The following is a 26,450-nucleotide window of genomic DNA, read 5'->3' as shown; positions in this document are numbered from 1 at the left end:
GTTACTTTGTGGCATTGAATAGGTATAAAAAGGGACATTTATGTTGTACATTTGGGCTCCAATGATGATACATGAAAGAATGATGTGACACTATTGAACATACCCTCAGCTTGCGTATTGCCTTTAAGTGGATGGTGAGAGCGTTTTCTGGGTACCTTTCTACTGACCAGCTCCTTCTTCTCTGGGACCGAATCCTGGGTTACGACTCACTGGAGATTGTAGCAGGTACAGCAGCACTCACGTGAAACTACTCCTCAATGTAAAAAAAATATTGTTAATAATACAATCAACTTTGTGACCGTGCATTCTAGTATTAACTAGTTCACTAGTATTTAGAGGTGTGTTATGGTGTTAAGGCTGCATTGATGCTAAACTGTATAGTGGGTATTCTCTCTCCCACTAGTCCTGGCAGCGGCTGTCTTTGCCTTCCGGGCTGAGAACCTGATGGAAGTGACATCACTGACCTCAGCTGAGGTGAGTGCGCCTTTCACTGAGGCCACAGGCAGGCGTCCTTCTCCCACACACACTGGCTTCAACTCTGGCCCGTGGTTACTGAAATAGCCCCTTACTCTCATTTCAAGCCCTCTGCCCCCCAACACCCTGCTGCCCCTCCTACCCCCCACTAACCCCCACTTCCCCCGAAACGCTCACACCGGAATGTGCAAGGGTCCATTATTGTGGTGTACACAGGGTGTCTGTGTGTCTGTCTGTCTGTGTGTGTTGTTAAATGTCAAGGAATCTGGAAAAGTACAGATTACACGAAAACATACAAAGGACACATAGGTTGAGCATTGCACCATGAACTTCACATTGCATGCCATACATTTTCTCTCTTAATGCAATCATTCCAAATGCCTTTGACATGAGTCTCAGCCTCATGTCCATGTACCCACTTAAGAAAGCTTTTATACTGTCTCCCCAGAGCATTTGACTGACAGCCATAGTAAACCACCCCTAGCCATCTCTTGCCTCCCCCCTCCTAGGGAGTTAATCCAGAGTGTGACGCACGGGCGTCAGGTTGACCAGATGCTAAGATGCTGGGCCACAGTATTTGCTTGCTTATTTACCACCTGGTCCACTGGAGAAGGTATCATAACATGGCTCCTTATTTTTAGAGCCTGTGCCGAGGGCCTGAAATATTAGACCCTTTCTGTAAACATGATAGGGCCCGAAATGTAATCCCAAAAGGCCAGGCTGGGGGAATGGCATATACCGTATATGAAGCCTACAAGGGGAATCTGCAGCTCAATAGTGTTTAAAAAAAAGAGTCACTAAAAAGAGTTTCTGGAAAAACGTCATTATGTGGAACTTTATTACATCCACTGGTTGGTTGGTGTGAGTCTGCTGTTGGTCAGGGAGTGTGTCTGCTGTTGGTAATGAACGTGTGTTCTCTTTGACGACCTCCCTTACCACAGGCCGTCCTCGCCGACCTTTCAACTCTGAAGGTCATGCCCCTCATTCAGATCTTCCTATTCGCCACTGTCATCTGAGGACCTGCGTGTGTGTGTGTGAGAGGTGTGCGCGCACCGGAGGAGACGGGAACAATTGCCTGTGCTGTCAAGCTGTTCCCATGCCAACGCCAGTGATCGTCTGTCAGAGTCAGAGATGCCAACCACACCGTATATGGAATATGAAAAGGCAAAAAAAGACCCCTGAAACCTTGTATATCCATCCCACCATATTCCTTTCACTGTGTCAAAGCTGCATGTCCCTCTGCATGCACGCTACAGAAATAGTTATCACCATGTATCATATTATTAGATATATTATACAGTATGTAAGTATAGCCCTCAGATAAGCTAAGCAAATCTTACTTCCTTAAGCTATGCCCTCTAAGTAAGATGATATGTATATGCCAATGCTTGGGACCAGCTTGATGAGTCTATTGGAAGCTGGATTGCATGGAACAGTATTGCATTGGGTTGTAATTGGCAGTGTGAGAGAGGGAACCCACTGGGCAAAATCTGGTTGTTTCCACGTCATTTTAACAAAACAATTCATTGTGATGACATTGAATCAAAGTGGTAAACTGATTGAATTAGCAAAAAGTCATCAACCTAAGGGAATCTTGTATTTTTTTCACCCATTTTTTAACCTAAATCCAATGACATTTTTGTTGATTTCATGTTAGTTGACAACTCAACCAAATGTAAATCAAAACTAGGCATTGAAATTACGTCTGTGCCCAGTGGGAAGTAGTTGTAGCTATCTACAGTGTGACCATTGATGTGTTAAGGAAACGCTGATAAGTGTTTAGTGGGGTCTTAACATTTTATATTTTCATGAAGCGCTCCTTGCAATAATAATCCTGTATTAGAAGCTGATCAGAAGCTGCTCTGTGTCGGGTTCCTCAAGAAAATGATCTCAGTTAATTCATTATCCAAGTCATAATTAATAAGGCTTAAACTAATATTCTAATGTTAATTTTTAATATGCAAGATATTATCATAAGATATGACTTGTGTATAAGATATGCCATTACAACACAGTATTCAGAATTGTTTTTATTGTTGTTTTTAATTGTGAAAATGATCATTGAAGAACCTTTGTTTGAATTGTTCTTTTATGTAATTATTATACTTTTTTTTTTATGGATTTCATTAATTATTGAATTCACATGCTATATTTGTGTTTGTCTCGCCCTATTATTTGATCCCTGACCCAATTCTGTTCCATTTTGTGCCCATTGTCAAATGTATGTGCCCAGATTACATATTTTTTATTTACAGTTTAATTTCAGGATTTTCTTACATTTTACACTACCCAATGCGGTCAATGTCTCTGAGTTCAGGGGACATCAATCAATCATAGCATAGTTTTGTTTTTCAATGCTCATTAAATTAAAATAAAGTAATGAAACCTAGATCAATTTTGACTTTACCTCTGTAGTATTGTATTCAGACTCATTAACAGACTCATTATTCCTTAGCCCTTCGCTAAGAAGTAACATATGTATGTAACATATGGCCCCTAGATGTCTGTTTGACAGCCTACATCCATTCTGCAACAGCAGTAGACATTTGGTCATGCATTTTGCATCGTCCAACATAATTAAATTACATTTCTTTTTGGATAGGGTAAATATTTGGATGTGGCGTACTGTACTTTGGCAGCTCACCAGAGCAATGAGCCTGAGGAGTCAGTAGGCAGAATCAGTAATTGACAGGTAGCAGCACTGAGCACCTAAACATTATCTGCCCCCCAGCCCACCCTAGCATCTGCTCTGCCTTTGCTTTGGCTGCCTTCCCCCTATCCATTCTGTGTGCTCGTATCAAATTATGCTGTTCCTCTTTTTGCTGCCCTCCTTCTTTCCCTCTCATGCTAGTCCCTGCGGCTTCGTCATGCCTGGTACAACTGCCACCTGTTTACCCGGACTCCCGGAGCCTTTCCTGCTCAATGCTCCCCCGGGGGCCAGTGACTTCTTATCAGCCACCCTTTGTTCTCCCTGGTCTGGACTAGCCACCACTGTTGGGTCCCTTGTTGTTGAAACGATGCTCTACAGGAGCAATGTGCCACCATCAGCCCATGACTGCCATCCCATCCGTCATCACTCTGGCACTGGCCGTTGTTGAAAGATTTCATGTAGATGGCACTATCAGGTTGCCCGTCTCACTAGGTGGCAGTCTTAGGTATTAATATAACATTTGTAAACGTGGTCCAGTTGATAGTAATGATACAGTTACTGGAATAGTGGACCAAATGTATTAATTTCAATGTCAAAGAAGCATCCAAGAAAGCATATATTTATGTGTTTGAGGCTATAACATGAACATCTAGTTTGTCATTTGCCATTACTTCAATTTATAGAAGCATATGCATGAGTCAATACTATTAGTCTATTAAAATGTATAGCCTAAATGGGGACACATTGAGATACCATAATAGCATACTGTAGCCTGGGTCCCGGCACAGCCAGAAGAGGACTGGCCACCCCTCATAGCCTGGTTCCTCTCTAGGTTTCTTCCTAGGTTTTGGCCTTTCTAGGGAGTTTTTCCTAGCCACCGTGCTTCTACACCTGCATTACTTGCTGTTTGGGGTTTTAGGCTGGGTTTCTGTACAGCACTTTGAGATATCAGCTGATGTAAGAAGGGCTATATAAATACATTTGATTTGATTTGATTACCAGATTTCTTAAAACCATGAATGCAGATGTATTGGAAATAACCCAGAAACTGAGGGTCAGAGCCATATGAGGCTCTGGTTAGCAGAGGTGGCCAATATGCTGTTTGAAATATTCTGTCATCTGACTAAATCTAAATATCCTGTTGCATATAGCCTAGCCTGCAAATGTATGCCACTTGCCTTATCAATAAAGGCTTGGGACACTTTTCCCCGCGACACACATGTTCAAAAATGACAAAGGGGTGCCTCGAGCAACCAATCACACTCTGCCATGTTGGGACAATCTGGCCAATGGCAGTGCTCAGCAAAGAGGAAACGTTGGATGATTCGGTAGTTGTCAAGCCATGGGGACTCTGGGGAGCAATACATAAAGGGAAGTGGAAAACAATCAACCGATCTGAGCATCCGCGTCAACGTGACGTGCAAACTCCCCCGAAATGTTTGAGGAGAATTCCTCTGCTTTTTGGATGCAGTTCAGCAAAGCGACAGGCCCCTGGGGAAACCCAAATGTTTAAACCAAATGCCAGTTTCTGCGGCGTGGACTTCCACAGTGTTCAACTACAACAAAACGTATTGTATCCGCTACAGACCCACTCCCGAGAAACAGAAGATAAATTGTTACAATTCATCAACCCAGCGTAAATGTCCCCAAAACATCAGGGAGATGATAAATGTGCAGTGGCTGATGTCAAGTGATTTGCATACTGACTTCCGCTCCATAGTTTTAGTGTCTGCATCAGCCGGTATGCAATGCAGACGCCAGGGGAAGCAGACAAACAGATGTTGTCAAACGAAGACATGAATACCTGACATGAACTTTTAATCTAAGTTAAAAGTAGGTGAACGTTGTGGACGCGGTGGAGGAACTGAAGGGCGATTGAGAGAAGCTGCTGATTTCCTTTTTTTGCGGAGTGGATTTGCTACATTCATATGAGGGGGCGGACCTCTGACTGCGTGCTCAATATGCTGAAAGCAAGCCCGATGTGTGCATACTGTATGTGGGAGTACAGAGACTATTTTGTCTTAATTCAATCATGAGGATCGGGATACATTGCATTTTAAACCGCGTTGGATACCGTTTTTTTCTTGGCAGCAAGCTATAGCCTATTTATTTGGTTGTGTGTTTTTTTTTACCAGACAGAAGATTCCATACTATCCATTTGCACTTTTTTTCTTTTGAAGTTGACTTTAACAAAGTAGACTACCGGTTTGCCTCAGAGCTAGCTACCTTTTAAATCGTTTTTATAAATCTGATATATTGTTCCTTAAGGAACACATGAGGTGAATCTATTGACGTCTAACGTTACTTCGTGGCATGTCACACAATGGTGTCATTTTCGGATGGAGTTTTGAGGTCCTATATCTTCATTTGAAGTTCTGAACAATTGAATTAGGCTAGATCATTATTTTTGTAGACAGGCCTAGATTTCATTATAGATGCCAATAGTGGAGCATTTCTTTGTTACACCAACAGATCCTATAGACTATTTTGCTGTTATAGACCACATCATATGAGTATATCTAAACACTGCTGTTTTTTTAAGTTGGGTGCATTTTATCTAACAACTGTTGTGTCTGACGTTCCATTCTTGTGACTCGACACATTCGAATATTTCTGCCCAAAACGTAATTCTCCACGTAGTCTTGGCACCCGGCTGAATCCTTGGAGAAAGCTTTCCATTTTGGCATAGCCATCGTTTGATTTATCATCCCTTTACACGGAAAACAATTAGTGGCTTCCCTCACGATGAGTTACTTATACCAAGCAGTGATTTTATTGCTACGTGGACTCGTCATCTCTGCGGTACTGGGATTGGAAAGCAGCTACTCAAACGATATGTTGAATCGTGCGTCTGATGCCGCAATTGTAGCCACTACAGGTAAGCGTGATAATCCAAGACACACTGTTGCCTAATATTCACGCATGTTTACCGCTTCGCATTCTCAGAGGAATGCCACGCACAGTCCTTCTGGAAAACTGACTTCCCCGGGAGTCGCCAGTCACCTTTTTTTGCATTGCCAAGTAATGCCGGCACGGCAGGAATGCACGATTTCTTCATAGGGAACGACCGACCAACCGATGGAGCGCATCCTTTACTGTAATTTTGCTTGTGTGTAACCTTAAACTTCACACCTCCAGGGTCCGATGATTTTAGAGTATGTGAGGGTATGCGGCCTGAAGCAACTATTTTTGACTGACTAATGTAAAATGGGAGTAGGCTACCTAGCCACTGTAGACTATATGTCCATGTGTTTGTTCACACGGGCTGGCCAGAGTGAGGCACAGTACAGCTTAATCTCTTATAAATCACCTTAATTCCGAAACAACTGAGCATGGCTGAACTAAATCATTGGCAATGGTGCTATCAAGTATATAGTGCTGACCTAAGATCAGGCCACCCCTGTGCACTGCGTGTACAAAACATTAGGAACACTGACCAGGTGAAAGCTATGATCCCTTATTGAGGTCACTTGTCAAATCCACTTCAATCAGTGTAAATGAAGGGGAAGAGACGGCTTAAAGATGAATTTAAGCCATGAGACAATTGAGACATGGATTGTGTATGAGTGCTATTCAGAGGGTGAATGGGCAAGACAAAAATATTTAAGTTCCTTTTGAACGGGGTATGGTACTAGCTGCCAGGTGCACTGGTTTGTGTCAAGAACTGCAACGCTGCTGTTTTTTTTACGCTCAACAGTTTCCCTTGTGTATCAAGAATGGTCCACCACCTAAAGGACATCCAGCCAACTTGGCACAACTGTGGAAAGCGTTGGAGTCAACATGGGCCAGCATTATGGAATGCTTTCGACACCTTGTAGAGTCCATGCCCTGAAGAATTGAGGCTGTTCTGAGGGCAAAAGAGGGTGCAACTAAATATTAGGAAAGTGTTCCTAATGTTCTGTACACTCGTTGTATAAACACCTTCATTATGATCTAACTGGCAAAACTGATCCTAGATCAGCACTCCTAAGACGCTTTAGGAACAGGCTACTGGCACAGGTCTCAGTCAAGGTTACCCATCACCCGAGCTGAGTGTAGTTTGGCGAACCACCACTTCCTCCTCACGGCTCCAAATTCAACAGCTGTTAATCTAATATCAGATCAGGATGGTGTTTAACAGTATTGTGCCGCTGTCATCTCTGATTATGTTGGTCTGGTTCATGCCCTCACGGGACAGGAGCCTATGGGATAAGTGAGGAACAAGCAGCCAGCTGAACAAAAGGCCTTGCTACTGGGGTGGACCCCATAATCCCCATGCCAGGGTTAATATAACGACTCCTAAACAGTCACTTTCACAGAACTCCTGATATGAGTGGCAAGGCAGTCACTTTCACACACATGCTGATATGAGTGGCAAGTCAGATTAAGTAGTAATGGCTTTATATGAAAGAAGAACATGATTATTGGGTAACTAAGAGCACAGATAAGTGGGGTCACCATAAGTGAGGTCTGGAATGAGGCAAGCTACAGTAGCTTCATGGCTTTTCACACATTTGGAGCCATGTCAGAATAAAGACATCAAGTGCTCCAAGTGCTCTTCTCCACTGAATAGTATGAAGGCGGTCAAGTGCACGAGCTCCCAAAAAATCAGTGTTCAGGCCCCTGTGAAATATTGGAGGTTGGTATAAGCAGGGGAATCATCCATAATGGTTGACAACCTACAACACAGAAATCGACCAGTGGAGCTTGTTGACGTTTAAAACTTCTTCAGGATTGGTGGGTCCCCTGCGGGACGGTTGAGCTAACGTAGGCTAATGCGATTCGCATGAGGTTGTAAGTAACAAGAACATTTCCCAGGACATAGACATATCTGATATTGTCAGAAAGCTTAAATTCTTGTTAATCTAACTGCACTGTCCAATTTACAGTAGCTTTTACAGTGAAAGAATACCATGCTATTGTTTGAGGAGAGTGCACAGTTTTGAACATGAAAAGTTATTAATAAACAAGTTAGGCACATTTGGGCAGTTTTGAATACATTTTGAACAGCAGTGCAATGGTTCATTGGATTAGTCTAAAACATACACTGATGCCATCTAGTGGCCAAAATCTAAATTCCACCTGGGCTGGCATAATACATTATGGCCTTTCTCTTGCATTTCAAAGATGATGGTAGAAAAAACAAAAAAACAAATGTGTGTGTTATATTCTCCTACATTAATTTCACATTTCCACAAACTTCTAAGTGTTTCCTTTCAAGAATATGCATATCCTTGCTACAGGCATGGGTGTCATTTGGGTGTATGATTTGGGTGTCATTTTAGGTGAAAATGTAAGAGTTAAAAAAATATATTTGTACCCCATTTTCTACTGTCTTGTCTCATCGCTGCAACTCCCGTACGGACTCGGGAGAGGCGAAGGTCAAGAGCCATCGAAACACAACCAAGCCGCACTGCTTCTTGACACAGCGCACATCCAACCCAGAAGCCAGCCGCACCAATGTGTCAGAGGAAACACCGTACACCTAACGACCTGGTCAGCGTGCACTGTGCCCGGTCCGCCACAGGAGTTGCTAGTGCGCGATGAGACAAGGATATCCCTGCCAGCCAAACTCTCCCTAACCCAGACGACACTGGGCCAATTGTGTGTCACCCCATGAGCCTCGCGGTCGTGGCCGTCTGCGGCCTGGGCTTGAACCCAGAATCTGGTGGCACAGCTAGCACTGCGATGCAGTGTCTTAGACCACTGCACCACCCGGGAGGCCCCTTAAGAGATTATAAGATAATGGAGGATGATTATTTTTTATGATCATGGCCTTATTTCTATTACAGCATATTGGATGACTGTCATTCATTTTCCATTCACCCAGCTCAATGTAACATTGATAGGTTTAAGCTAATGCATGAGACTCTAATTTTCTCTATACCCATCATGAGGTTGCTACAACCTAGTCTAGGAATGACATTTTACAATGTAGGTGCACAGGTTGAGAGAGAAATTAAGAGTAATCAAGGTGACAGACAGTGACACATTCAATACCGCCTTGCACACTCTTCTTGCCTGCATCTAGTTGATCTAGGGAGTAATCATTAGTCCAACAGTTGCAAATGAGAGTTTATATTGGACAAATGCAGGTATGTTTATCACCGTTTCTTTTGCTTCCATTTAAGAAAGGTATTTCAACAGAATCGGCAGAATGAATACACCACGGATCATACGCAAACACAGTTCACTTTCATAGCAGTCACATACAAACAGCATAAACATTTTGCTTGTTGTATAATTCCTTCTCTCGTCTACGCGCTCTCCTCCTCTCAGCTTTTCCCTTAGCTTGTGGACTTCAGTGCACAACACATCAGCTGTCTGACTTGACAAAACAATGTTTCCTTGCCAAACCTTCATATCAAAACTGCTAAACGCAGCACACAGCCTACATTTTTGTCACCATATTAGCTAACGTCATAATCAACATAGCTACTACAACTAATGCATTAGTAAACCCACTACAGTTTAGCAGTTACACTGGCGGGCCCTGGTGACAATAAATTAATAACACCAAACGCTTACCTTGACTTGGAAGAGTTTCAGTGTTGGATAGCCATAGCCAGTTAGCTAACATAACATCTGTTTGAGCCAAGTGTTTCAGTAGGCTAAACTAGCTGCATTCACTAGCAAAGTAAAAGTGAAACAAATCAATTAAACAAAATAAAACTAGCTTTCAACTATTGTCTTTCTCTCTCTTCGAGTCAACTACTCACCACATTTTATGCACTGCAATGCTAGCTAGCTGTAGCTTTCAGTACTAGATTCATTCTCTGGTTCAATGATTGGGTGGACAACATGTCAGTTCATGCTGCAAGAGGTGATACTGTAGGTTGGAAGATGTCCTCCGGAAGTCATCATCATTACTGTGTAAGTCTATGTAAGGGGGGGGGGGGGGGGCGTAAACCATTGCAAAACAGTGTGTTTTGGTGACGTGAATATATCTGGTATAGCTTTATCTAAAAAGGATAACTTAAAAAAAAAAGATTTACGATTTATATTTTTCTGACATTCACTGAGGAGTATTGTCCTCCCCTTCCTCTGATGAGCCTCCACTGAAATAGACCCAGTTAGATGAATTATGGTTATCAGGTTTGGGTTCAACAGTTGTCATTAGAAGCCTGCTTCTTCTCAGGAGTCAGTCATTCTCATCCAGAGCAAATAGATAAGGCCTCCATAGACTAACCTTACTTTAGGGAACTTCCATTAGTTCCTGTTAGTTGATAAGGATCAGTGATGACATATGAGATGAAAGAGGCTCATTTCTGCAGAACGTACACTTGTCACGGTTGAAATATTACTGGATAAGAATTGTCATAAAACTAGGCCATGAAATGCATGATACATTTTGTTTGTTTTTTCTTGCACATGCAAGATAAGCCTTGACACCCAGTCTGAAAGTTTTCAATACATCTATCTTTAACTTCTGAAGCTATTTGTGAAAGCAATAAATACTTAATTTAGACAGCGCATATACATTTACAGCATGCCTGTCCATTTTAAAATGACAAAACCGGGGCCTTAAAAATAAAGTGAGAGATAAATTGATCAATAACGTGAAAGCATCCTTGACTTTTCCACAACATCAACAGTGGAGCGTGATGACTGATTGCATGGGAGTTGGGACTCTGTTGGGTTTTCCTCCCAGTGGACCTTGTACTTTTGTAGGGCTAGTCTGTGTGGGTGTGTAAAGGGAGCCGGTTCGTAGCTTTGAGATAATAGCCTCAATTTTCTATCTGGCCCATTTGAGAAGATCACCTGGCCTTTTTGCACTGCTGTCCTCTAAAAAATCAAGTCAGTGTGTGTGTGTGTGTGTGTGACTGGTTATATTTCTGTCACGTTATTGTGTGCGAGTATGCATAACTGGGGTACTGTATTTGTGCTGTGTGTTTGTTAGTCGTTGTGAGTGTATGTGTATTGAGTGAAAATGTGGTTATGTATACATCTTCAGGCAATGACTGTGAGCTCTAGGTTAATGAGTGTAATGTGTGTGTGTGTGTGTGTGTGTGTGTCTAAGTATGTACACGTTTACTTATGTATGGATTTTTCCTTTAGGCATTGGCATGTGTGTGGGCCGGAGGGAAATGGTCACATAGGACCTACATACCGTTGAAGTAGGAAGTTTACATATATGGTTTTTCACAATTACTGACATTTAATCTTAGTAAAAATTCCCAGTCTTAGGTCAGTTAGGATCACCACTTTATTTTAAGAATGTGAAATGTCAGAATAATAGTAGAGAATGATTTATTTCAGCTTTTATTTCTTTCATCACATTCCCAGTGGGTCAGAAGTTTACATACAGTCAATTAGTATTTGGTAGCATTGCCTTTAAATTGTTTAACTAGGGTCAAGCGTTTCGGGTAGCCTTCCACAAGCTTCCCACAATAACTTGGGTGAATTTTGGCCCATTCCTCCTGACGTAGCTGGTGTAACTGAGTCAGGTTTGTAGGCCTGGCTCGCACACACTTTTTCAGTTCTGCCCACACATTTTCTATGGGATTGAGGTCAGGGCTTTGTGATGACCATTCCAATACCTTGACTATGTTGTCCTTAAACCATTTTGCCACAACTTTGGAAGTATGCGTGGGGTCATTGTCCATTTGGAAGACCCATTTGCGACCACGCTTTAACTTCCTGACTGATGTCTTGAGATGTTGCTTCAATATATCCACATAATTTTGATTCCTCACGATGCCATCTATTTTTGTGAAGTGCACCGGTCCCTCCTGCAGCAAAGCACCCCCACAACATGATGCTTCCACCCCTGTGCTTCACAGTTGGGATGGTGTTCTTCAGCTTGCAAGCCTCCCCCTTTTTCCTCCAAACATAACGTTGGTCATTATGACCAAACAGTTCTATTTTTGTTTCATCAGACCAGAGGACATTTCTCCAAAAAGTACAATCTTGGTCCCCATGTGCAGTTGCAAACCGTAGTCTGAATTTTTTTATGGCGGTTTTGGAGCAGTGGCTTCTTCCTTGCTGAGCGGCCTTTCAGGATATGTCGATATAGGACTCGTTTTACTGTGGAAATAGATAATTTATACCTGTTTCCTCCAGCATCTTTACAAGGTTCTTTGCTGTTGTTCTGGGATTGATTTGCACTTTTCACACCAAAGTACATTCATCTCTAGGAGACACAACTCGTCTCCTTCCTGAGATGACAGCTGCGTGGTCCCATGGTGTTTATACTTGCGTACTATTGTTTGTAGAGATGAACATGGTACCTTCAGGCGTTTGGAAATTTCTCCCAAGGATGAACCAGACTTGTGGAGGTCTATAATTTTTTTTCTGAGGTCTTGACTGATTTCATTTGATTTTCCCATGATGTCAAGCAAAGAGGCACTGAGTTTGAAGGTAGGCCTTGAAATACATCCACAGGTACACCTCCAATTGACTCAAATGATGTCAATTAGCCTATCAGAAGCTTCTAAAGCCATGACATCATTTTCTGGAATTTTCCAAGCTGTTTAAAGGCACAGTCTTCTTAGTGTATGTAAACTTCTGACCCACTGGAATTGTGATTTAGTGAAATAATCTGTCTGTAAACAATTGTCCTAACCGACTTGCCAGAAGTACAGTTTGTAGCAATTTGTGGAGTGGTTAAAAAACAAGTTTTAATGACTCCAACCTAAGTGTATGTAAACCTCCGACTTTAACTGTATCCTCAAAGTCCTGTTTGGCCCAGTCACCTTGGTTGCATTAGTAGGGATCATTACCTCTGACCTCACAGACATGGGCCTTCATCACTGTGTCAGAAACAAATTATGTTTTGCAGTTCAAGGAAACTAAGATGAGAATGAGAATTGAAGAAGGATGTGCTTATGGTTAGAGCAGTTCTTTAACTAATGATTGCACAGACCGCCACACCATGTGTGGTTAGATGAAATGTCATGGGGCGAGCTCATGAGATTGTATACATGGTGGACTGACTGAGATGTCTTACCACTTGGTCGTTTTATGGTTGACCAGTGTGGTTATGGTTGTTTGTGGTTAGTGATTTAAAAAAAGCCTTTCTGGGATGAGAAGTGCTTCATTTCGGACAGTTGGTGGATGGCTCACACCTGCTGAACTTATGTAGCTGAAACAACTTATTATGCAGTACATTCGGAAAGTATTCAGACCCCGTCACTATTTCCACATTTTGTTACGTTACAGCCTTATTCTAAAATGGATTGTGTTCTTGGGGACCTTCAATGCTGCAGAAATGTTTTGGTAATCTTCCCTATATTTGTTCCTCTACACAATCCTGTGTCGGAGCTCTACAGACAATTCTTTTGACTTTTTTTCTGTTTTTGCTCTGACATGCACTGTCAACTGTGGGACCTTATATAGACAGGTGTGTGCCTTTCCAAATCATGTACAATCATTTGAATTTACCACAGGTGGACTCCAATCAAGTTGAGGAAACATCTCAAGGATGATCAATGGAAACAGGATGCACATGAGCTCAATTTCAAGTCCCGTAGCAAAGGGTCTGAATACTTTTGTGAATGTGATATTTCAGTATTTTCTTTTATGTTATACATTTGCAAAATATTCTAAAAAACAGTTTTCGCTTTGTCATTATGAGGTATTGTGTGTAGATTGATGAGGATATTTTTTTTGGAATAAGGCTGTAATGTAACAAAATTTGGATAAAGGGAAAGCGGTCTGAATACTTTTCGAATGTGAAAGCTTGAATCTCAGTACAAGTCTGCAAATGTTTGAAGTTTATGCTGGTGAAACTACGGGACTTACCAAAGATGCTGAACAATATCAATGTTTGACCTTTTAAAACATGCTAATGAACATATAGAGTACAATACGTCTCCTTATGTTTGGGTAGAGGGGGGTGTAAGTGAGTTTCTCTGGTTGGTTGATGGCTGGGGCTTGCTTGAGTGACAATGTGTACGTGGACTTCCTCACTTTTAAATGCCACTGTGTATTTAGCTTGTTTAGCGTTTCAACAAACAAAGCCCTTCCTTCTGTCTCCCAGAAAGGAACACAGAGTTCTGAAATGATGCGTTGGGAATATGACAGTCCTCAAGAGAGAGACTGTACCATCATCATCTTCTTTTACATAAGCTTTCATTGGACTCTTTGAAACCCCTGTCTTTACTATAACAGGTTTTATGAGTGGGTTACTCAAAGATGGAAATTTGCAACATTTAGAAGAGGCTGAAATAGTTTTAAGGCTATTTTTAGTGTTTGTCCCTCAAAATTGTTAGTAAAAGCCAACTAAAAGCCTGTGAGTTTGGAGAAAACCCACTTAGTGCACGGTGGCCACCTCAGTGTTGATATGGTTATCTTTCTGAACAGAGTGGCCGCATTAATAAGGTGATTTGTTTGAAAAGGAAGGTAAACATTTGCCTGTCCCCTAGGGCTTGTTGACTCTAACTCTGAAGTGCACCAAAAGGCGTTGGAACTCAGCATTTGCATTTTCAGGATGCTTATTTTCTTTGACGTTTCTTTAGCTTCCCTTTTTCTTTTCTACCAAAATGGAGACACTACACTTAAACCAGGCATTATCTGCTGCAGCAATGACTGGGCTACAGAGTGAGTTCCCAGGTTCAGTTTAGGGTTCCAAGTGACAGCATGACGGTGCGAACATTGACTGCCTCACAATTCTGTGGCTTTCTGTGTATTTAGCTCCTTTAGTGTTAAAATAAACAAACCCAATCAGTCTCTAAAGAGAGGAATATGCCATTTTTAAGTGATCCATCCGGAAGAAACTAACACTTGAAACAGAATTAAAACATTCTGTTCCACCACACAATGGTATCAAATCGAACTCTGCTTCCATCTACTGCCATCAACGCAATACCTTTGAAACGTTAACTCAGAGATACCCTCTCAAACTAGTGTCTTGAACAACCCCTTGTCTAAATTTCCATACTGAATGCAATTATTGCAAGTCACTCAGGATTAGGTTATCTGCTAAATGACTAAATTACATATACTGTAAGTTACCCCCACCCTCTCCCTGACTCGAGAGTCCATTCATTGAGACGGTAACATAGGCCTGGAGTTTCACGTCACTCCATCAGACTGTCTGCTCTGCTTACCCTAGACAGCTGCTTCCGATCTTGATCAGGGGCTGCGGGGTTGTGAGCCACCCCTATTAGGGCCAGAGTCCAGGCCGAATGGAACCAGGGTGTATTTATAAAGACCTCAGTAATTTTTTCCAATAAGAGAGCCGCCTGGTGTTTTCCTTTCCGTGGTCCGTTACTAAGCGCGTCGGAACTCCGTGATGTCGGCGGAATCCGGGTCGGGATGCATGGGTGACCCAATGGTGACACGGACACAGACTCCGAGTGTTCCTCATAGCTGGGCTCTGGCGTCACGGCACCGACTCGGCTTTCAACCGTTCTTGCTGTCTGGAGAGATAATTGGACTTTAATGGCTTACTTTGGCCCCCTCTGCTTCTAATCACTCAACACGCTGCCATCAGGACAGCTTTAGATGAGACATAAGTTTGTGCATAAACATTTAATTAACATATACTTAAACATGTAAATATTAACCATTGAGTATCTTCATATGACCTGATTAAGGATGTTGGCTTTCAGATATAGTATGTAATTGATCACTGCAATGAATAACAGTGAATCCATGAATAGAGGACATCCTCTATACTTCAAGTCAGCACCCATAATAGAAGTCACATGTAAATTCACTGTGATCATCTCTCACTTCCCAACAGTCACCCAGTGGCTGGCTCTGTGTGTCTGGGTTTCCTTTACCATGAAGTCTCTATCAGCAAGTTTACTCAAAATAAAAAAACTGAAATATCTTTTACATAAGTATTCAGACCCTTTGCTATGAGACTCGAAATTGAGCTCTGGTGCATCCGGTTTCCAGTGATCATCCTTGAGATGTTTCTACAATTGGAGTCCAACTGTGGTAAATTCAATTGTTTGGACATGATTTGGAAAGGCACACAGCTGTCTATATAAGGTCCTACAGTTGACAGTGCATGTCAGAGCAAAAACCAAGCCATGAGGTCGAAGGAATTGTCTGCAGAGCGTCGAGACAGGATTGTGTCGAGGCACAGATCCGGGGAAGGGTACCAAAACATGTCTGCATCATTGAAGGTCTCCAAGACCACATTCTTAAATGGAAGATGTTTGGAACTACCAAGATTCTTCCAAGAGCTAGCCGCCCGGCCAAACAGGGAAATCGGGGAGAAGGGCCTTGGTCAGGGAGGTGACCAAGAACCCGATGGTCACTCTGACAGAGCTCCAGAGTTCCTCTGTGGAGATGGGATAACCTTCCAGAAGGGCAACCATCTCTGCAGTACTCCACCAATCAGGCTCTACAGTCAAGCATGGTGGTGGCAGCATCATGTTGTGAGGTTGTTTTTCAGCGGCGTGGACTGGGAGACTAGTCAGGAACGAGGGAAAGATTAAAAGAGCAAAGTACAGAGAGATCCTTGACGAAAACCTGCTCCAGAGCGCACAGGATGTCTTACTGGGGCGAAGGTTCACCTTCCAACTGGACAACAACCCTGAGCGTACCACCAAGACAATGCAGGAGTGGCTTCGGGACAAGTCTCTGAATATCCTTGAGTGGCCCAGCCAGAGCCCAGACTTGAATCCGATTTGAACATCTCTGGAGAGACGCTCCCCATCCAACCTGACAGAGCTTGAGAGGATTTGCAGAGAAGGATGGGAGAAACTCCCCAAATACAGGTGTGCCAAGCTTGTAGTGTCATACCCAAGAAGATTCGAGACTGTAATCACTGAGAAAAGGTGCATCAACAAAGACCTGAGTTTTTGCTTTGCCATTATGGTATATTTGTGTTTAGATTGAGAAAAAAAATATTTAATTTTAGAATAAGGCTGTAACATAACAAAATGTAGAAAAGATCAAGGGGTCTAAATAGTTTCCGAATGCACTGTAGGTCACCAGCTGTACTCTACTGTACTTAACTTCCTGCTGTGAGTGGCCTACAAGCACCAGTCAAAGCAGAGGAAACTGGCATCAGCTGGCCGGCAGACAGGTCGACCCACAGGGCTTTTGTTGTTCCTTTCCGGCACTCCACAAGGTGTTGATCCCTGAGCTGGTGTCTGCTCAACTCCTTCCTTCCTTCCTTCCTTCCTTCCTTCCTTCCTTCCTTCCTTCCTTCCTTCCTTCCTTCCTTCCTTCCTTCCTTCCTTCCTTCCTTCCTTTCCTTCCTTCCTTCCTTCCTTCCTTCCTTCCTTCCTTTTGTGATGCGGGTATGTAAACACACTAACACACGCACATTCCTTATACTTCTTATACACACACTCATACATGCTGGCATATTTTTTTGTAGATGGTGTGGCACAGGTCATGCATATGTTAAGACATATCTTTGAAAATATATATCATAATTTATCAACCCTACAAGCAATACAAGACTATTATTATGGTGGGAGATTATAATGCGGTTTTAAATAACTCTATGGACCGTAAAGGAAATCACACTACAAACTATCACCCTCAAGCACTTAAGGAAATCACGAATGTCATGGATACATTGGAACTAGTGGATATATGGAGGCTTAAATAGCCTGACCTAAGGACATATACATGGCGGAGGCTCAATCAAGCTAGTCGTCTTGATTACTTTCTTATGTCATTCTCTCTGGCACTAAAAGTTTAAAAAGTGTTGATAGGGGACAGAAGGCTGTCGGATCATCACATAATTGGCATATATATTACTCTTACAGAATTTACATGTTGGCGAGGATATTGGAAATGTAATCCAACCCATTGGATGATAACTTGTTTTTAACTAGGACAGAAGAATTTATAACTGACTTTTTCCGACATAACATACAGTTGAAGTCGGAAGTTTACGTACACCTTAGCCAAATACATTTAAACTCAGTTTTTCACAATTCCTGACATTTAATCCTAGTAAAAATGTCTTAGGCCAGTTAGGATCACCACTTTATTTTAAGAATGTGAAATGTCAGAATAATAGTAGAGAGAATTATTTATTTCAGCTTTTATTTCTCTCATCACATTCCTAGTGGGTCAGAAGTTTACATACACTCAATTAGTATTTGGTAGCATTGCCTTTAAATTCTTTACCTTGGGTGAAACATTTTGGGTAGCCTTCCACAAGCTTCCCACAATAAGTTGGGGGAATTGTGGCCCATTCCTCCTGACAGAGCTGGTGAAACTGAGTCAGGTTTGTAGGTCTCCTTGCTCGCACACACTTTTTCAGTTCTGCCCACACATTTTCTATGGGATTGAGGTCAGGGCTTTGTGATGGCCACTCCAATACATTGACTTTGTTGTCCTTATGCCATTTTGCCACAACTTTGGAAGTATGCTTGGAGTCATTGTCCATTTGGAAGACCCATTTGCGACCAAACATTAACTAACTGACTGATGTCTTGATGTTTTTCAATATATCCACATAATTTTGCTTTCTCGTGATGCCATCTATTTTGTGAAGTGCACCAGTTCATCCTGCAGCAAAGCACGATGAACATGATGCTGCCACCCCCGTGCTTCATGGTAGGGATGGTGTTCTTTGGCTTGTAAGCCTCCCTCTTTTTCCTCCAAACATAACGATGGTCATCATGGCCAAACAGTTCTATTTTTGTTTCATCAGACCAGAGGACATTTCTACAAAAAGTACGATCTTTGTCCCCATGTGCAGTTGCAAACTATAGTCTAGCTTTTTTTATGGTGGTTTTGGAGCAGTGGCTTCTTTCTTGTTGAGTGGCCTTTCAGATTATGTCGATTATAGGACTCATTTTACTGTGGATATAGATACCTTTTGTACCTGTTTCCTCTAGCATCTTCACAAGGTCCTTTGCTGTTGTTCTGGGATTGATTTGCACTTTTCACACCAAAGTACGTTCATCTCTAGGAGACAGAAAGCGTCTCCTTCCTGAGCGGTATGACGGCTGCGTGGTCCCATGGGTTTTATACTTGCGTACTATTGTTTGTACAGATGAACGTGGTACCTTCAGGTGTTTGGAAATTGCTCCCAAGGATGAATCAGACTATGTGATATACTCAGAGGACCGTTATGGCATGTTTTAACCACTCCTATATAAATGGTAGATTATCAGACATTCAACAAGAAGGTCTGATTTCATTATTACTGAAACATGATCCAAGTGGTAAATTTAAAGATCCAGTCCGTTTAAAAATTAGAGGCCTCTTACAAAATGCTTAGTGCATAGAATTTAAAAGGTATTGTTGGATATTATTAATCCTAATCAGACAGGTTTTTTACATGGACGATACATTGAAGATAATATAAGACTGGAAACAATAGAACACTATGGAAAAATCTGGGAAACCAAGCCTGGTATTCATAGCTGATTTTGAAAAGGCCTTTGATAAAGTATGACTGGAGTTTAAATATAAATGCCTGGAATATTTCAATTTTGTAGAATTTTGGTTAAAGTTATGTATAGTAACCCTATGTGTAAAATAGTACAGAAAGTTTAAAACTGTCAAGGGGAGTAAAACAAGTTTCTCCACTATCGGCATGTCTATTTATTATTGCCATCAAAATGTTAGCTGTTAAAATCAGATCCAACAATAATATTAAGGGATTAGAAATTCGGGGCTTAAAAGCAAAGGTGTCATTGTATGCTGATGATTCATTTTTTCTTTTAAATCCATAATTTGGATCCCTTCACAGCCTCGTAGAGGATCTAGATAGCTTTTCTAACCTCTCTGGATGACAACCAAATTATGATAAGTGTACTATATTACATATTGGATCACAAAAACCATAACTTTTACATTACCGTCTAGTTTACCAATAAAATGGTCTGACGGTTATGTGGACATACTCAGTATACAGTACCAGTCAAAAGTTTGGACACCTACTCATTCAAGGGTTTTTATTTTATTTTTACGATTTTCTACATTGTAGAATAATAGTGAAGACATCAAAACTATGAAATAGCACATATGGAATCATGTAGTAACCAAAAAAGTGTTAAATAAATCCAAATATATTTTAGATTCTTCAAACTAGCCACCCTTTGCCTTGATGGCAGCTTTGGACACTTGGCATTTTCTCAACCAGCTTCATGAAGTAGTCACCTGGAATGGATTTCAATTAACAGGTGTGCCTTGTTAAAAGTTAATTTGTGGAATTTCTTTCCTTCTAAATGCATTTGATCAGTTTTGTGACACGGTAGGGTAGGGTAGGGGTGGTATACAGAAGATAGCCCTATTTGGTAAAAGACCAAGTCCATATTATGGCAAGAACAGCTCAAATAAGCGAAGAGAAATGATAGTCCATCTTTACATCTTTACAAATCAAGGCCAGTCAATCCAGAGAATGTCAAGAACTTTGAAAGTTTCTTCAAGTGCAGTCGCAAAAACCATCAAGCGCTATGATAAAACTGTCTCTCATGAGGACCGCCACAGGAAAGGAAGACCCAGAGTTACCTCTGCTGCAGAGGATAAGTTCATTTGAGTTACCAGACTGCGTGAATCAGGCCTTCATGGTCAAATTGCTGCAAAGAAAGCACTACTAAAGGACACCAATAATAAGAAGAGACTTGCTAGGACCAAGAAACACGAGCAATGGTCATTAGACCGATGGAAATCTGGCCTTTGGTCTAATGAGTCCAAATTTGAGATTTTTGGTTCCAACCTCCGTGTCTTTGTGAGATGCAGAGTAGGTGAACGGATGAGTTTTTGCTTTGTCATTGTGGGGTATTGTGTGTAGATAGTTTTTTTTTTCTCATCAATGTAATCCATTTTAGAACAAGGCTGTAACATAACAAAGTGTGGAAAAAGTCAAGAGATCTGAATACTTTCTGAATGCACTGTATAGTGGGTCTGAAAAGAGACAACACTCTATAACCCTACAATGGCCGTCAATGATATTCACAAAGTGAACTCACTTCAACCCTACAAGGGCAACATGTTTTGACTTCCACCAGATCCCTATGCAAATTAGTCAAATGACGACGGCTGTGGATGTCTGGATGGAGCGTCGGATCGGAAGAACAGAGGTGCTGGGTATCTGGGCTAGGCCATGCCTGTTTAGGGTGTTTGGATGGGGATAGCGGATTGAGCGGATTTTTGGATGGGGATAGCGGTGCCCTCTAATATCAGGGACTTTCCCTTGGCAGAGGGGCACATGATGTGGTGTAGTCGGCGGCTAGGGGAGCGAGGGGAGGCGGGGTATGGGGACAGTGTGGATTTCTTAGGCATGCTCTCTGCCCCGTCTCCACTGTAGCTTGCATAGCTCAGCTATGCACATACACACTCACTCACTTTTCACGACTGAGCATACACGGGGAGAAAGAGATTTTGAGTGGAGGGATGTTTTGTGGTGTTTGTCACTGTCATACAGTTGCATGTGCTACACGTTAAGGTTTATATATGTTTTCTAAGGACTGCTGTCTCACTTACTCAATGATGAGAGGAGTGTGAAAAATAAGTTGTTCACTCAAGGCCCACGGTTTGGAAACCGTGCTTTAAAACTGCTGTGTGCTCTGATTCCTTTGTGTCACTGGTTCACCACATAAGAAATCCACTTTACAATGCAGCAATAGTAATTATCTGTTGGAAGTAGTGCAGTAGCTGTCTATCAAGAGCATGTAACATACTTAGGGTTGTAACATTGAGTCACTGCCACAATCAAATTCCATGTGACCGTTATGTCACTGTAACTAGGCACGAGTTGTGGAAAAAGTACCCAAATGTCATACTTGAGTGAAAGTAAAGATACCTTAATAGAACACGACTCAAGTGAAAGTCACCCAGTAAAATACTACTTGAGTAAAAGTCTAAAGGTATTTGGTTTTAAATATACTTAAGTATCAAAAGTAAATGTAATTGCTAATATATACTTAAGTATTAAAAATAAAAGTACAAGTAATTTCAAATTCCTTATATTTAGCAAACCAGACGGCACAATTTTCTTGTTTTAAATTTTTTTTACAGATAGCCAAGGGCACACTCCAACACTCAGACATAATTTACAAACAAAACATTTGTGTTTAGTTAGTTTGCCAGATCAGAGGCAATAGGGATGACCAGGGATGTTCTCTTGATAAGTGCATGAATTTGACAATTTTCCTGTCCTGCTAGCCATTCAACATGTAACGAGTACTTTTGGGTGTCAGGGAAAATGTATGGAGTAAAAAGTACATTATTTGCTTTAGGAATGTAGTGAAGTAAAAGTTGACAATAATGTAAATGGTGAAGTACAGATACCCCAAAAAACTACATAAGTAGTACTTTAAAGTATTTTTACTTAAGTACTTTACACCACTGCTAGGCACTCCAAAACAGCACTCTGTTAATGAATGGTGCTGGGTGGTCTACCAAACTTGCTAGTGGCCTGGTACTCAGTGCTTTATTGTCCCTTTAATCACACTTCAATGAAAATTAAATAAAAAATCAAATCAAACACTTAATGATTTGTATTTGAATAATCTGAATGATGAGGATAAATGATGGGAGTTTAAGGTCCCGTTCTGAAATGGATCCAGTGCTTTCCCAGCCGGACCTGATATGCATAATATATATTTCTTAACATTCCATGATTGTCATGGATCTTGTTTCAAACTCAAAGCCAAAAACAGCGGCAGCCATTTGGATGCATTTTGGATGTGAAGCTAAGCTGGTTGATAAACTGAATCAGGTTAGTAACATCTGAGGTTGCAGCGATAACCTTTTAGGAGGGTATCTCTCCAGGAATAGGGTTGGAGAGCCTTGGCATTGAGTTTGAGCGCAATAGGCTATCACCTGTCGCGCAGCGAGAGCCAGCTCCTCAAACAGCTGGTTGATGTGTGGAATGAAATAAGTGTTCTTATAAACCCAGTCATTGCGCAGCATTTCTATTTAAAAGAGGAGGATCCCAGCTTTCTATTGCTAGGCCATATTTGTTTCTCCACTCTCCTAATATTAAGTACATTGCTTTGCTTCACAACTGGAGTAGCCTACGTGGCTGGCATAAAAATGAACTCTGCGTTCTACATTTGCTATTCAAGTGCATACAGATGTCTTTTTTTGCCTCTGCCTCTGTTCCGACAGGTGCATGATAATGGCCCATTCTAAATCAAAACTAATTTGACACACTATTTAGTTTAAGCAAAGACCAGATTTAAATTGAGAATAGTGTGATGGGTGAGAATAGTATCACTTGTAAATGAAGGGAGAGGGGATACCTAGTCAGTTGCACAACTGAATGCATTCAACTGAAATGAGAGACTAATGCCCAGTGTGTGAAGTCTACTAAGGCAAGAAACAGAGCGCATTGAATTTTTTTGGTGACTTTTTCAAATCATTAATAATCAGGCCCCCTGGAACAGGGTTGGAGAGTCCTGATATAGCCTATGAGCCTAGTGAAATGTGTGTTCTTATAAACCCAGTCATTGTGCAATCACGGGGGCGAAAACATAATTTCGACTGGCCACTTTAAAAAGAGGATCCCAGCTTTCTAGTGCTAATATACTTATTTTTCAACTCCTACAATTAAGCACATTAATCTGCTTTACAACCGGAGTAGCCTACCTGTCATATTAAAAACGTAACTGTGGGAAGTGCTTCCTCCATTCGCTATTCAAGTGCATATATATAGACAACGGATGTCTTTTTTTGTGGCCCATTCTAAATCAAATGTAATTTCACACGTATTAGTACGCAATATGTGAAGACCAGATTAAATTGAGAATAGTCTGAGTGAAAATATCATCAATTGCTTTTCAAATTGTGAAAGAGACTGATGAAGTGTGTGCAGCCTGCACAAGAAACAGAGTGTGTGCCTTTTTGCAACTATCAAATTATAATTATTCGCATCATACAGCCATAGGCTATATGGTTTAAGATATTCTTAAGGTTTGTATCACAGCTACAGTTACCAATTAACTTTATATAAAGTGTAGGCTATAGGACCTGTTTCAAATTCTCACCTTTTTTTTACCTCACAACACATGCGCCCTCGCTCGGTAATCGTTTTGGAGAAATATCATTTATATTTTATTTAGCTATGTTCAATTGTATTCGTCTTACTATCACATAATATAAAATAATGCCACGGAATTATAAGCAAATCTTGTCTGCTAAATGAACTAGCGTACAACAGCCTAGGCTATGGGCATGGCATAGCCAGATCAGTAACATAAGGCCATTGGAATATGCTATTCAGTTCTTCTGAAATACATTTTCTTCATAATATATTAATTGTGATGGTGTATATTAAATAGACGTATTACTTTTTCAAATGTAGATGTTCCAAAGGCGGCTTGTATGCGTGGAAGCGCAGATAAGCTAAACGCGTGTATGGTAATAACAGTTAACGGCTGACAAAATGTCATGACCGTCACAGCCCTAGTCATACACTCTTAAAAACAAAAGTTATATCTAGAACCTAAAAGGGTTCTTTGGCTGTCCCCATAGGAGAACTCTTTTAAGAATCCTTTTGGTACAAGGTAAAACCCTTCTGGGTTCCATGTAGAACCCTTTCCATGGAGGGTTCTACATGGAACCCAGAATGGTTCTACCTGGAACCAAAAAGGGTTCTTCAAATGGTTCTCCTATGGGGACAGCCAAAGAACCCTTTTGGAACGCTTTTTTCTAAGTGTACTGTCTAACTAACTGTAGATGCTACTTGTCTTTTGACAACTTCTTCTTAGCTGCAGTTGTATTTTCACCTAGGAAGGGGGAGGAGCAGAGTGACCGGTTCCAAGGCAATTGAAAGGTCACTCAATCCCGTTTCAGAACTGAGCATTGTGGGTGAAAGGGGCGGCCGTGGGGCCGAGAGTGGTAATCCATTTCAGCACTGCTAACAGTGGTGTGTGTCCAGGCAAACAGGTGTGTTCTCAAGAGCCACTTAGCCATCCCCATGATCACGGTACACATCAAAGGCGAACCCGTAGCACCAAAAATGATGACCTTTCTTTTGCTTTCTCTTCCTCTCTCGACTCGTTCAAAAGGCAATGGGGTCGCGTAGGCCTATGTACGTTACGGTTTAGTTTTTTCCGTCGGTACCTCATTTGTGAGGTCTACGTTTCAATTATGGTAGCTGCTGCCCTTCACTCGGTCCCCTCACCACTGTCTGTTCCAGTTATTTAGAGATAGGCCTGGTAACCTTCAGAAGTGTGGGGACGCTAATAACCAGTGTTTCATGTCTCTCAGATTTCGTCTGTGGCAATGGAGGCGTCTGTTTCATGTTTGTCCTTGGCCTGGGTATCGAATGGATGAGAGAGATGTAGGTCTTCATATATCACATGCTTAAAGACGAGTCCTCAAATTTTGTCTATGAAGCTTTTCAAATGATACAGAAGCAATTATAGATTGATGTACAGTAGAAAAAGCCTTGTACCAAACAAGCAATGAACACACCTGAACATTACTTTAACAGAATGTTTCCTAAAAGTTCAAACATGGTTAAATTTCATTTAAATGTTGATAATGTTCTAGGAACATTCTCCAACTGGTTGACATTAGCAATGTTGTCAAATACACTGAACAAAAATATAAAAGCAACATGTAACGATTTCAAAGATTTTACAGAGTTACAGTTCATATAAAGAAATCAGTCAATTCAAATAAATTAAATTAGGCCCTAATCTATGGATTTCACATGACTGGGCAGGGGCGCAGCCATAGGTGGGCCTAGGAAGGCATAGCCCACCCATCGGAATGAGTTTTTCCCCACAGACAGAAATACTCCTCAGTTTCATCAGCTGTCCGGGTGGCTTGTCTCAGATGATCCCGCAGGTAAAGAAGTCGGATGTGGAGATCCTGAGCTGGTGTGGTTACGCATGGTCTGAGGTTGTGAGTCCGGTTGGACGTACTGCCAAATTCTCTAAAAAGACGTTGGAGGTGGCTTATGGTAGAGAAATTAACATTACATTTTCTGGCAACAGTTATGGTGGACATTCCTGCGGTTAGCATGCCAATTGCACGCTCCCTCAACTTGAGACATCTTTGGCATTGTGTTCTGTGACAAAACGGCACACTTTTATTGTCCCCAGCACAAGGTGCACCTGTGTAATGATCATCCTGTTTAATCTCTTTCTTGATATGCCACACCTGTCATGTGGATGGATTATCTTGGCAAATGAGAAATGGCAACAGGGATGTAAACAAATTTGAGCACAAAATTTGAGAGAAACAAGCTTTTTGTGCATATTTAACATTTCTGGGATCTTTTATTTCAGCTCATGAAACATGGGACCAACTCTTTACATGTTGCGTTTATATTTTTGTTCACTATAGTTCAGAGAACGTTAAGAAACAACATTCTTCTGTGGGAATTTCAGTACTTCAGCATAACGTTTCCTACAGGTTTCCTCATGGTTCTATTTAAAGTCATGTTCTCACAATTGTTTCTTAATGTTCTCTGAACAATGTTCTTCTGTGGGAATTTCAGTACTTAAGCATAATG

The 26,450-nt window shown here is 41.4% G+C and overlaps 2 protein-coding genes across 3 annotated transcripts in view; both read left to right on the top strand.

Moving 5' to 3' along the window:
- The window catches only part of tbc1d19 (TBC1 domain family, member 19), a 28,211-nt gene extending 25,342 nt beyond the window's left edge, over window positions 1-2,869 (top strand). Inside the window, exons 19-21 of the mRNA XM_029753484.1 lie at window positions 110-225; window positions 404-474; window positions 1,416-2,869. Of these exons, the coding sequence (XP_029609344.1) occupies window positions 110-225; window positions 404-474; window positions 1,416-1,490 (262 nt within the window). The 3' untranslated portion in view covers window positions 1,491-2,869. The remainder of the gene's footprint in view (window positions 1-109; window positions 226-403; window positions 475-1,415) is intronic.
- A 1,691-nt stretch (window positions 2,870-4,560) lies between these two features.
- Window positions 4,561-26,450, top strand: part of LOC115194105 (stromal interaction molecule 2-like) — an 89,946-nt gene continuing 68,056 nt past the window's right edge. For both annotated transcript variants that reach the window (XM_029753483.1, XM_029753482.1), the window contains exon 1: window positions 4,561-6,002. In XM_029753483.1, the coding sequence (XP_029609343.1) occupies window positions 5,870-6,002 (133 nt within the window). In that variant the 5' untranslated portion in view covers window positions 4,561-5,869. The remainder of the gene's footprint in view (window positions 6,003-26,450) is intronic.

Source organism: Salmo trutta, chromosome 5 (assembly GCF_901001165.1).
Source record: "Salmo trutta chromosome 5, fSalTru1.1, whole genome shotgun sequence".
Classification (NCBI taxonomy): Eukaryota; Metazoa; Chordata; class Actinopteri; order Salmoniformes; family Salmonidae; genus Salmo; species Salmo trutta.
This window is presented reverse-complemented; position numbering and strand designations above follow the sequence as displayed.